This window comes from Cyphomyrmex costatus, unplaced genomic scaffold (genome assembly GCF_001594065.2).
Source record: "Cyphomyrmex costatus isolate MS0001 unplaced genomic scaffold, Ccosl1.0 scaffold8, whole genome shotgun sequence".
Classification (NCBI taxonomy): domain Eukaryota; kingdom Metazoa; phylum Arthropoda; class Insecta; order Hymenoptera; family Formicidae; genus Cyphomyrmex; species Cyphomyrmex costatus.
Genome location: NW_017280375.1, coordinates 575,715 through 588,989, shown reverse-complemented (window position 1 = coordinate 588,989; position 13,275 = coordinate 575,715). Strand labels below are relative to the sequence as shown.

The 13,275-nt window shown below is 30.3% G+C and overlaps 3 protein-coding genes across 3 annotated transcripts in view; 2 read left to right on the top strand and 1 right to left on the bottom strand.

Annotated features, from left to right (window-relative positions):
- Window positions 1-305: 305 nt before the first annotated feature.
- On the bottom strand, window positions 306-1,970 carry LOC108781338 (uncharacterized). The gene is made up of 2 exons (XM_018549276.1): window positions 1,387-1,970; window positions 306-819 (listed from the first exon to the last, which is right to left on the bottom strand). The coding sequence occupies exons 1-2, from the start codon at window positions 1,682-1,684 to the stop codon at window positions 632-634; spliced, it is 486 nt and encodes a 161-aa protein (XP_018404778.1). The 5' UTR covers window positions 1,685-1,970; the 3' UTR covers window positions 306-631.
- A 4,733-nt stretch (window positions 1,971-6,703) lies between these two features.
- Osi13 (Protein) lies at window positions 6,704-8,338 on the top strand. The gene is made up of 2 exons (XM_018549147.1): window positions 6,704-6,899; window positions 8,028-8,338. Exons 1-2 carry the CDS (start codon window positions 6,710-6,712, stop codon window positions 8,336-8,338), a joined length of 501 nt encoding a protein of 166 aa, XP_018404649.1. The 5' UTR covers window positions 6,704-6,709.
- A 3,817-nt stretch (window positions 8,339-12,155) lies between these two features.
- The window catches only part of Osi14 (DUF1676 domain-containing protein Osi14), a 1,858-nt gene continuing 738 nt past the window's right edge, over window positions 12,156-13,275 (top strand). The window contains exons 1-2 of the mRNA XM_018549146.1: window positions 12,156-12,366; window positions 12,619-12,804. Of these exons, the coding sequence (XP_018404648.1) occupies window positions 12,156-12,366; window positions 12,619-12,804 (397 nt within the window). The remainder of the gene's footprint in view (window positions 12,367-12,618; window positions 12,805-13,275) is intronic.

The window sequence follows — 13,275 nt, the reverse complement described above, 5'->3', positions numbered from 1 at the left end:
CTCACACACCAAGGTAGACAGAAAGTACTTATTTATTTTAGATTTATAAAATAATCTTAGAGAGAGAGAAAGAGTTTCTTGAATATGTAGTTTGCGACAAGTACTTACATGAGTATCCATCAATATTTACGTTACTAAAATCTTGTGTTCAGTAGAGTAAGCGTAACGATTAAAATACTTGAGTGTTAAAATGTAGCGAATAAGAAATACTAATTCCATCATCTGTCAACATTTATTATAATGATTAATTTATATAAATATATTACATTTTAAGAAACGTAACATTTATTTCGTAATGATCGTAATACATGCGGATTGTTTCGCGTAACGTTTTTCCGATTTGTAGTGTCTAAACGATAAAAAATAATTTAAGTTAATGTGTTACACTCGACGCAACGCGTTTTTTACGAAGTGTATACGAAATGTATACGTTTGACTCCGAGAAGCGATTATAAATTCGGCTTAAATGTTACTTTGTGCACACAGGCGTTCAATATTTTCTCAAAGATAACGGCGATTAGTTATACAAGTCTAACCTGATTGTAAATTATTACGAAAAATAAAGTCGTATGTCATTCTCACTTCTTAGTATATTCTTGGTGCGCTCCTTCTAAAGATCCTGATTTCGTTGTCAGTGGACCTTCAGTCCGAGAACGGCAGCAAACAAGGCAAAGAAGAATCCAGCAAGTAGCGTCGTTCCTTTGAGAAGAATCAAACCTCCAAGTATCGTTGGTATCAGAGCGACAAATTTGAGTTTATACGCCATCAGCAACGCCAACATAGTACGGCCAACTTTTCGTTTCTTACGTCGTGCTTCATCTGAAAATTATCACGAACAATACGATTAAAATCTTGAACATATTTTCAATTATTTAAATTTGAAATAACGGAAATTCTGAAATTTTATTTAACAATGTTATGGTAACTTTATAAATACTATTCTAAATATGAAAATAATTTCACGTATGTTACAAGATCACGTAATCAAGTAAGTGGAGTACAACATATAAGTGGAGTACAATACCAATCATTAATGTGACTAAAAAATTCTAGATATACATATACATAGTATTTGAAAAATTTATTACAATTGAGAAATTAACTCATTGATATATTAATTATTTCACTTGTTAGCATTTTAGAGTAAAAATTATAAAATTTTAGAGTATCGACGTAAATGTTCGATATATTCCATTTCAATAATGAAAATCATTATAACATTAGAGAAAAACCGTTATATAACGGTACTGTTAATCATACTTCATCAGAAAGACAATTCAAACATAACATTTGCTGCTATCTTTTTACGTCAGTGTTTTATAGCGCTTGAATTACAAGATAAAAGCATTTCTGTCATTAAGCATTATAAGGCTGCTTTTGATTTACCTCGTTCCTTCACTTCAATCTTAGAATGTGCATTATAGAAGTCTTCATCAATTGAACGATGGATCTTGGCTACTTTGTCTCTGGCGATCTTGCGATCATTAAACGAAGAAATAGGATTCTCGAAGGTGACATTATCATATGTATACCTGAGGATCTTCTTCTCACCGGAAGTTGCGGCTCTCTGTTCTTTCTGCCATTTCTCTAGCGTCGATTTCGAATACTCACTCGCACGACTGACGCAATTTAAGGCCAGCAGAACCGCGACCAAATTAACTCTTAACAGCATCTTTTCTCGCATTCATGAAGAATGAGCTGCTCTCGTTGGAAACCCACTGGTGATATCTGCACGCGGTTTCGTCTACAATCTCACTCTTTCGCCTATCTCACTTTATTTCATTGTCAAGACGTCATCGCGCACTGATTGATTTTCCTAGGTCACGGAGTACCCGACGAATGTTTCCTCGAATAGCAAAAACATCCGAATGGATGACAAAGTGTGTGCACTGTCTTTTTCTAGAATCAACGACGAGTCACGAAAGATGAACGCTGCGACCGTCACGACATGCCTTTTTCGTTGCTCGTGCTCACCTTTGGTTACGTTCGTTCTGTTTAATATGCAGGATTTTAAAATTGGATTTATAGAAACGACATATATATATATATATATATATATAGAGAGAGAGAGGAAGTCAACTGAGTATGGACAATGTAGACAGAAGGAATGAACGGTGCAACGAACAACCGCGAACTAACTGATTCGCTGTTGATCCAGTGTTCGACGACAAACTGACCGGACGCAGTGGATACCACGCCGGGCACGCTTCAGTTGCCGGGAAAATCGGCAGTCCGTGTAAAATGAGCTCCGACCGGTGAGCCAGCGATATATACGCTTGCGGTAAACACTATGATCCAAATTGTCAGTACCGATATATGTGTCACGTTATATCGCAGAACGGTATATACGATGAGTAGACACGGTCATACTAGATAAGAAGAAGATTTCTGCGGGTGTTCTCATCGCGTATAAGAGAAAGGGAGTGGAGGCCGTCGTGCGAATAAGCGCGTTATAACGCCCCTATAGGGGCGGAAATGGTCTTGCAGAAAACGATGTATCGACGTTGTTTTGCGATGAACACGATTCTTTTAAAGTTACGCCACGCAGATATCCGGGCCAAAGAGAACTCTGTGAATCGTCTTCACGTTGGAAACGTTTCGTGTCTCGAATCGTCGTGTAAGATCGTAGCATGATTTGATTTACCTCTTATGTTCTTATCTCAAGGAAATCGGCTTATAAACGTTTGATCTAATTTTCAAATCTCTACGATCAAATGTTCATATGTACTTTTGCATCTCTCAATAATTTTTTATTCTCTTATACTAAATAACTCTAAGATATTTTACATTTACAAATTAATATAGTAAGTTGTTCAATAATCTTATCTGATTGTAATTATTTGCAAAATTTCATTTTAAAAACAGCATTTCTTTAGTGTCTCTCAGAAGCTTATTTTCAAATTAATTGAAAAACACATATTTATTTGATATATTCATTGTGTCAAATCATCTTATTTATAACTTAAAATAAATCACTGTTATTTTTAGTTCAGTTTTATATATATTTGTGATTAAAATAACATCCGCTATAGAGATATCCGGAAAAGGAGTCACTTTTCAGTTTTATTACACCATTTTTAGATTATCGATTGCTTTTCTTGTTAAAGCATGATCCCACACTCATAACAGAGCATCACAAACTGCACTACATTTTACAATCTGCTGCATATTTATCTGAGCTATCTGAAGTACTCGAAGCACGTGGTTCCGCTTAAGTGCACAATAGAATATTGCACATTGCTCTAACCACGACGTAAATGAGCATCTTATTGAGCATCCTGTCCGCAGGATAAGAAATTAGAAATCTGCGTGTATTCGCGTAGAAATCTACGTGAAAAGATTGACCGATCGTAGATGATCTTGATGGGATTTTTTTTTAGTTACGCCCAGCAAACATGCGGGTTGCTAATAACCCGGCAGCTTTAAATGATCCTTACAATGTGATAATATCTTCTTCTCATTGCGTTTAATGTACTCATTTACGTATGTAGGTATATGGGTCCAAAAATATTTTTACACATTGTGCTCTTGCAGTTGTTTTGTCTTAAGATTAATTTGATAAGGATATTACAATATTTTAACATAATAAGGACGACGGTGTTGCTTAACTGATTTAATATTTAGGTTCAATTACTTTTGCACTTCTTCAATAGAATTTAAAGTGACAGAGAAAAACGTTTTTCTGTAAAGCTATACATTATTGAATTATTAAAATAAAACGGAGATTGTGTTATTGCATCATTTACCGCATAAGAAAGTGATGTGATTAAAGTGTACGCGAGATTGACAATTTACATGATAGAATTTATATTAGCATCTACAGAGTAGGCAGTTATTAATGTGTTTAACATTCATTAAATTGCGGAAAAATGTAGTGAAATTATAACAATTTGCATAATTGAAACAAAACATTCGAAACATATATCGGATGCTCGCACACGAGATTGATGAGACAAAGCATTAGATATAGCGTGAAATGTTTCCATTTTATTAAATGATTAATAGCCTGACTGTTTCTAGCAATTATCAGGTTCTTATCTGCTCTGAAAATCACGAGTCACATGCACCACATTAAATAAAGTGATACTTAACAATCATTATCACATATGTACTCTCTCCTTGACTTTCTTCATTCTCGGATATTACATCGAGGCAGTTTCACAAGTAATAAACCTGTATATTTACTAACGAAAGAAACTTGCACGCACTGATTGCGCACTAGTAGCAAAATTGTCTTTTTTGGTTACGCTGTTTCTAATTTGCGTTACTAATAAAAGTTATTGCATGTGTATTATAATGTTTGTCGCTATTGAAATTATTAGACTGGTTATTTAAAGATAGATTGTTATAGCGCATTAGTCGAGTCTCTCGTGTATGAAGCCGACAACCTACATATTGGTAGTAGTTTTATTCACATGTGTCTTCTAAGTACAATATATAACTTCAGGTTTTTGAAAAGAGGAAATAAAGAACAAATTGCTGTTTTTTTTAAATCTTGTGTCCTAAATAATAATGATCGTTAGGAGGAAAGTATCACGAAATTATGAAATGATAAATATTGGTTCTGTTATTTCAAATGGTCCCTGGTTATGCATATTAGATTATTATTGTCTCATTACTGTTTATTTTTTATATCTATCACGTTCTATGATAAATTCCTATAACGCCATGTGATAAATATTTTTCTTCATATATGAAAAAATTAAAGTTTTCGTGAAAGTAGAGACAAAATTCATCATAGATGTACATTTGGTTTCGTGATATTAAGATAATGTTTTATGCATTATTTGAAGTTCGAGGATTATTTTAGCCGCGGTGCAAGATAACATTTTGCGATTATTTCAAAAAACATTTTTATGTAAAATTGGTCGTTGAATCAGAAAATAATAAAATTATAGTGATTGAAAAAGAAAAAAATAAAAAACGGATTTTTTGTCAAAAATTGCTAAAAATTATCAATTTTTCTCTTAAAAAACTGTGGTTGTTATGTCTTTTTCATTAACATTTATAAAGATAATGATAGAAAAACCAAGAAAAGAGAAATTTGGGTAATTTTCGATTAAAAATTTATTTTTTAAATAATTTTACACTACTCCAATTTAATTTTATTATTTTTTGTTTCAGTGCTTAATCTTATATGGAAATATATAATTATCGGACAAGCGTAAATGTTATGATTAATTATGCGATTATTATAAGCTTAAAGAATATTTAGTCGATTGTCAGAAATTAAATTGTCATCAAAATAAATAAAAAAATTTCGGGTACACTTGTATGATTACTGTACTAGTTTCATAATGTATATAATTTGTAAGCTTACTCACGTGGAACTATGTATTATTACTGTTATTGCTAGCCATGGTTTTAACTTTGACAAATAACAGGCGCTCACAAAACAGGAGTCTATCATTAACGATATAGTATAACTTCACTTATAAAAAGTAAATTAACCCAATAATATTAACCTATGTAAGTACATATAACGGTACAAAATAACAAAAGGTAACCAAGTTATAAATTAAAATACGCATGAAAGTTTCGAAAAATAACTTTCTGAATAAAAAGGTCGTCTCCATATTAAAAAAATGTGTTTAATAACAATTTATAATAATGCTTTTTTCGTATGTGATTAAAAATTTTCAGAAAAATATTATTGTAATTTATTAAAAATTACTAAAATTTTTGTGATAATGTGGATATGACGTTCGTATTTAAATCAATATAAAAATGTTGCTCTTTACTACTTTTTCGACGTTTATCCATCGTACTCAAGCGTGTAACATAATTTTTTTTTGATGTTGATAGAAAATACTTCACTTAATGATGAGCATGAATATAGATATTTTTTTATAGTTTTTACCTATTAATTGAAAAGTTGATTTCTAAAGACATGTACTTTCTTCTGTGATTAATGATTAATACTCAATTTTATACGCTTTACGGTAAAAAAAATGATATTATTTACTAATATAATTTATCAAAATCTTTTAAAAAATATTAATTAATTATTAACTTTATTTTATTACTTCAACTTCTTTATAGTACAAATTGGTACAAAATTTTATCATTAAAAAATTACAGCTGATTCTAATTTAATTAGATTCCAAATTATTATTAATACAATAATCGGAACGCTACTGATGCTCTTTAATTATAAATCCGCTTGTAGAATGAAATGGTTTAATTTGAATTACTTCTAGTTTACTTTTCTCAGTATAAACAGGCCATAGGTCGCGGCAGTTGGAGCTCGTCTTCGAGTATAATTACTCGAGTGTAAAATGAACTCAATTGATAATGATACTGTATATTCTCACGACAAAGGACAGTAACAGTGAAGACATTTGATGGAGAGAACGATCTACTTACCCCGAAATATTCTGTGGATGATTCTTCGTTCTCAAGAGTGGTTGACGCAAACAACGTCCAATGATCGAGGTAGACTAGCTCGGGAGGTACGAGAGTGGACGTTGGATCCTTCGTCACGCATCAGTACCAAGTTAGATGAGCAGTCTCCTCCTCTGAGCTTTTCGCGGTCTCACTATATAAACTAATAGCCCGGTATAGCACGAATGTCAGTTAACATATTATTGGCGAAGAAGTCGGTCGCAATTGTAAGATAAGTGAAGTTTTTGAGATAAAAGGTGTGATCATAAAGTGATTTATAAAAAAAATATCGAAAAAGAATAAAAGAAATCTAGATGCTGGAAAGATGTTACCGCTGTACATGCTACTATTTCTACCTGTGTTCGTCGCAGCACAGGGATCGCAATCAATGAAGACACTGAATCGAGAGATGATGCGCAACAACTCTACAGACTCTTTAGACTGGATTGGTGAAAGCTTTTTGAACATTGTTGATACATTTTTTCCAATTTCAAAATCGTGTGATAATGTAGAAGGTATTGATAATAATAATTATTTGCGGCTAAATCTATTCATTTTCAAATCTTGCGTATTTAATGTTTGATAAAAAGAGAAGTTCAAATTTTGTTTTATTTTATTCTCTTATTAGATAGAGAACAGTCAATAAAATATAATCAAATAAAAAAAGATTTTCAATGTCAATTACTCTTCTTATATTAATACTGTCAAACTTTTAATAATATCATAGATTTTAACAACAAATTTTTATCCGTTTTAATAAAATTTAAATATTTTAAATAATTTTTATATTATATATCTGCATATAAAAATATACTAAATTGATATACATACATACGATAGGCGTATTAATACAGATGTAATATGTAATCGTTACATTGAGAAAAAAGTATACTAGAAAAAATCAAATTATTACAAAATGTATAGCTATTTATAATAATATTTTTATGCAATTTAGTATTAAACTTTAGTGAAAATGTCAATTGTGGCATACAAGCGTCAACTTCATAATATTTTTTCTCAATAACAGTCATAAGTTTTTTATCAATAAATTGTAACATATCTGAATAGGAAATTATAGGGAAACAAAGAGATAGCAAATCTAGTGTGGTATTTCAAGTTTAACAATCAAAGATTTAAATAATTTGATGTAAAATAGAATTATGAGACCGCGTATTAATCAAACGTTGCTAAAGAAGCGTGTAATTGCACAATTGTCCATTATATTATGATACTTTTGGGTTTACGGGTTTGCAGAACCTTGCGATACAAAAACATAAGTGCTTTCTACTCTAGTTCATCTTTATTAACTTCCGTGACGATCGTACTTAATAAGGAAGATATACTTCGATGAAGGAATGCACATCCTGTTTCCGAAGAAGCAAAATACTTTTATAATATATAATAATATAAAACTTTTAAGCCATAATGTATGTAGTAGTGTTTAGTAGAACGTTGCAGGCAATGTAGTATAGGCTATATCAAATGAGGATGTAAATGATATGTTACATTTATTTTTTATTAACCGTGTTTTACATAAAATATAAAAAAGATTAGTAAATTAAAATCATATAACACGATTATACATATATTTCTTATTACATCCATTTGTATTTATTAAGTAACTCTTTTTTTATTAATTGCAGGGCGTAAAGATAAGAAATTCAAGAAACTGAATAAGTATGTTCTGCCTTTGCTTATTGGATTTTTATTGATAAAATCTATTCTATTACCCATCACATTAAAGGCATTGGCAGTTTTAAGTGGGAAAGCTGTTGTGCTAAGTTTGATGAGTTTGATCTTGGCAGCCATAGTTGGATTAAAAAAGGTTGCCCAGAAGGAAAGCAGCTACGAATCAATCAACAAGTACAGGCGGCAAGATGTGTACGGTTTCGTTGACGACGTGCAAGAATTCGAACCTTATCGATTTTACAAAGAACGACGTAGAAAGAAGTGAAAAGAATTATTATTAACGGACAATAAAATTCTTTGTTGGTTCCTCGATTATTTTTATTCCTACAGTAATGTTTGTCGTAGAAAAGTATCAATTTTACTTTAATTTCACACGATTCTGAAAAGAATTGACGTTATATATAATAATAAGAATAGGATGTATTTATTATTAGTTTCAAATAATTTTTTATCAATTTTTCATTTATTTATTCATTTCAGCGTCTGGTTATAATATGATTATACTATAAGATCAAACATTGTAAATATAATAAATTCAAAAGAAGCATTATCAATGTACGAACAAATGTATATGTAGTATTGTAAAAGTTATTTGTATTAACATCAATTTTTACAGTAGAGATGCGTTAACTACTCGTTAATTACGTTAAATAGAATAACTGACTGTTTATACATTGGTGAAAGTTGTTTATACATTGGTGAAATTTACAGATGGAAACGCAAATATTTACAATCTATTTATAATTAATTTAGTACATCTCGAAAACAATTCTATACATCTCTTTCATTACTTTAACATCGCTAACAAAATCCTTTTCAAAGATGAGTAATCACAATGTATATTAACACATTTCACTAGCGTGATGTAAGAAAGAGAGAAAGTTTCTTGATTCCGTAAGAAACTAGTTTGTAGATAGTATATCCATTTCTCTCTTGTATTCCATTCCTCTGTCGAAGTTAAATTCACACACACAGTTATGTAAATAAATATATTTTCAACAAAATTTTTTTGAGTTATTATTACAATATACTTATATAATTCTATGTAATGACAACAAACTGTTACTATTAACTATTAAAAGCAAATATTATAAAATATTTAATTGTTACAAAAAGAACATCTATTAAACGTGAGAGTTTTAAACAATCAAAAAATTATTAACATTATCAAATGTACAATAAATGATTGAGAAAAAACAATCTCTTAGAGGAGAAGGGTTTTCATATCAGATTATTCATGTGCGTGAAGAATAAGAGGAAAAAAAAGACAGGAATTGACCTGAATATGAGTCATTGCTCTTCGATTCTCTAAATTTCTTGCATTCCTATGTATATAGTTAGAAATGTTTCTTTTAAGGACTATGCTTTATCGTAATTATCATTTTTTAATGTATAATAAATTAATTAAAAAGTTTTGCATAGGCAATGTCAAATATTGCATGTTAGGTATTCATAATTGTTTGTGTATCATTGATAGATATATCATATCAATTAGCAATGTATTATGTAAAGAAATAAATTATAGTTATTAGTTTATTATACTAATTGTTTAAAAAAATATATTTTTTAAATATCTCAACAATTTCGTCATAGATAAAAATTGTCATACAAATTTTTTTGAAATGTATGCAGAAGAAAGTAACCGATGGTAATCATAACCCAGAAAATTAATCTCGAAATTGTCTTCGTTTCTTCTTTTGGGTACCGTTAAATGAAGATGACAAAGTTCCTCCCATATCTGACGTTAAATATTTAAACAGAGTATGGAGCACAATGAAATACCTCTTGTGAATAAATTATCTGTTACCTTTCCAAGTGGTTGCCTAAAGCAACACTGATGATGTCTTTATTGTTATTTCAGTACATTATATCAATTTCTGTCATGCATAATCCGGTATATATGTATATTTCTTAAATATAGGGTTAATAAAATTAATAAATAATATCGAAGTGTGTTAAAAGAATTTGCAATTAAAAAGATAAATATGTTTATAAATTCATTATAATTTTTTATAAATTCACTATTTAGATTCTATTTTCTAGAAAAAGAATATAGTATTATATCTTGCGTAATAATTTTACAAATGTCATAATTCCTTCTTTTACCTTTGACTCTTTTAATGTTATTAAAAAATAAAATTTTTATACAATATGATGGAAATTTTTCTAGACCCGAGTTAAATAATCGTAATAAAAATAAAGAAACAAAACAAACTTATAATAATAGTTTATTATATACATGGATGTATTATTTATATATAAATAGGGATACAATAGATCGTAAAATTACCACATACTGGATATCCGGTGTCTGGTAATTTTACATTCTTTTTGGATATCCAGTAAAGCAATAATTCGACTGGATATTGAATATTTCCTCGGATATCCAATTGGATATCTGAAACAAGACTTCCAAAAAAAACAAAAGAAAATAGCGATAATAATTTTCTTTATCTTCCCAAAGTGAAATAAAAAAAATGAACTGTATAAGAAGTTTAGCTGAAAAAAATAAAATTCTGCATTAACGCAAACTTTCAATATAAAATTTCAGCCAAATATATTATCGGATATTATTGATATCTGGCTATCCGACCGTATAGTAAAAAAGTACCGGATAATATCGGATACCAGATATTTCCCGGACATCCAATGCCGATTTGTTTAAATATAAGGCATTAGCCACGTGTATATTTCGTCTTATGTATATGCTATTATATATTTACAATAATTATATTTTACAATATTCAATAACAACATATTGTACAATAATAAAGTAATCAAATGTAGACATAAAAGTATTTTAAAAAAAAAAGGTGAAAAATTTATTAATTTAAGTTATATCAGAAATCCTTAAACTTATATCAGAGATGTAATCTGTTCGTATGTATTGCCAATGAACTCGTGGCTGGGTCAAGGTAAGCAGCTTGGTGCACGTGGTTATAGAGGAGAATGCATCGGTTCATTTTATGAAGAAAGTTATCATGCTTGAATTGCTCCAAAAAAATATTTAAAGCTAAACTAGCACTTTACAAAATCATTAATAACCATAAATAGATATAACGAATTATTTTAATAAATTTTATTTATATTTCATAATTGTTTTATTTTTCATTTTAATTAAAACAATATAATTTAAAATTATATATTCTACAAAATATGTATATGCTTGTTTCAGTCACAAATTCAAATGAAAATTACTACTAGAAATTGTCCACATTTAGCGTCACCTAAATGCACACTCACATGCTATTCATAAGAAAAGCGTATATCCGCGACTGCGAAGCATGTGCTATCGTGAATGGCGACGAGGTACAAAATGCACGTTTGTCATCACCGTAAATTTTCTAAACAATTTGTTGTAAATGAAAAATAAACAGAAAGTGGTATATGTCAAAATGTTATTAATTTTACAGACGAAAAGAAAGGAAGCTGTATCTTAAGAAGTAAAATGTATCAATGTATTTACTCTTTTAAAACTAAATTTAAGAATAAAGTATGTTCTTTTATATATAATAATTATTATATATTTTTTTTTCTATATAGAACGATGAATCAAAATAGTGTGTCATCAGAAATATTAAATTTTTTTTAGATTTAATGACGACGAAAATTCTATTTCTCAAAGATCCTTCCCTTACATAGAAATAATCCCTGTATGAATGAGTGTTATCTCCCTACTAACCCAAATTCTAAGTGGTTACTGTGGTAAACGTAAACTTCTCTCTGTGACGTTAGGGAGAGCGACTTCTAGGTCCGCCCAAGTGGTGACGTCTCTTCACGCAGTCATTCGTTTGTTTAAAAATTATCGAAGAAAGTTTTCTGGGGAGGTGGCCGACGGCATCTACCTGCAATGATGAGTCGTTCGTCTCATCGTTTCTTGTCGTCATACACGACGTCGTTTCATCCAGAGTGGGGATACCGAGGAGGGTCCTACATGGTGCACACCTATAAAGATTCAAGCGCCGCAGGGCCAGGTCACACTTTGTTCCGAAAATTTTCCGGGGAATAGTTTGCTCCGTCTCCGACTACTGCCTCTCTGTATTCCATTCCGCGACAACGTGACGAGTGATTAGACGAGGAAGATGAACAAATTTCTGACACTAGTACTTCTTGCTGCGTATACTGCAGCAGGACCTGCAGACGTACAGCCATCTCAGAATCTGAATTGTTTGGAGTACGACAATGCCTTCTTCAGCTGCATGTTCGTGAAGACTATCACTGCTCTTAACAGAGCGGCTCGATCGAGCAACATCGAAATCATCGATGGCGTGACTTTCGTACGAGATACTCCTAGTAAGTTCTTGTAACTTCAAATGATATTAGATTTACAACTGTTATTTATACGTTCTATAAAATATAACAAATATCATGTATTACTGTAAATTATATAATACAAAATATTAAAAGTATTGAGAAGAATATTGTGCAATTTAAAAAAAATTACCTACACTTCATGAAATTATATCTTTGTAATATTTTGAAAGATTAATAATAATTATGGTAACAATTGGTAAACATTTTTCATGTTTAAAAACATTGTTATAGTGGAGCGCCTTAGCAGGAATTTAGAAATTAACGAAAAGGAGATCATGAATGAACTACCACGCGAGAACACTAATAGAATGATAAAAATTTTCAACATGCTATATGATTCAGTTGTATCTTTTATGAATAGCCACAGTTTGAAATTTGACATGCCCGAAGGTTCAGTTTCTCGTGCCCTGACCGAAGGTAAGTCTTATTCCTTTTGCCTTCACTAAGTATATACTAACAATAAGTATTTCAGTTACGCAATCGTTCACCTTTCCTTGATTATGTCTATTCGATTAATGTTACGGATTCGCGACGTCATGAGTATAAACGAATAAGCATCTCAGCATGCCTTTCACCTCCGTAATATCTATATGTACGACGCTGACGTCTGAACCTGTTCCGAGTAAACTCGTTCTTCAAGAAAAAAATGTTTCGCTTTCCTTCTCAAATGTATTTTAAAATATTTGAATAAATTATAATTGCATTATTAAATATAAAATATAACATTCCCATTAATCACGCTTTCACTAATTACTTAATTTATCTAACTGTTTCTAATTAATTAATTTTTATCTTCCAAATATATATCAATAATTAGTATTATTGATTTGTGTTTAAAACAAAAATTATTAATTTAAATATTTTCATATATATATATATATATATATA

What these genes read in the sequence shown, in the direction of transcription:
- LOC108781338 (XM_018549276.1), bottom strand. Translation starts at nt 1,684, where the DNA reads ATGCGAGAAAAGATGCTGTTAAGAGTTAATTTGGTCGCGGTTCTGCTG. An exon ending in GATTGAAGTGAAGGAACGAG is followed by an intron (nt 820 to 1,386) that starts GTAAATCAAAAG and finishes GATAATTTTCAG; the next exon opens with ATGAAGCACGACGTAAGAAA.
- Osi13 (XM_018549147.1), top strand. Translation starts at nt 6,710, where the DNA reads ATGTTACCGCTGTACATGCTACTATTTCTACCTGTGTTCGTCGCAGCA. An exon ending in ATCGTGTGATAATGTAGAAG is followed by an intron (nt 6,900 to 8,027) that starts GTATTGATAATA and finishes TATTAATTGCAG; the next exon opens with GGCGTAAAGATAAGAAATTC.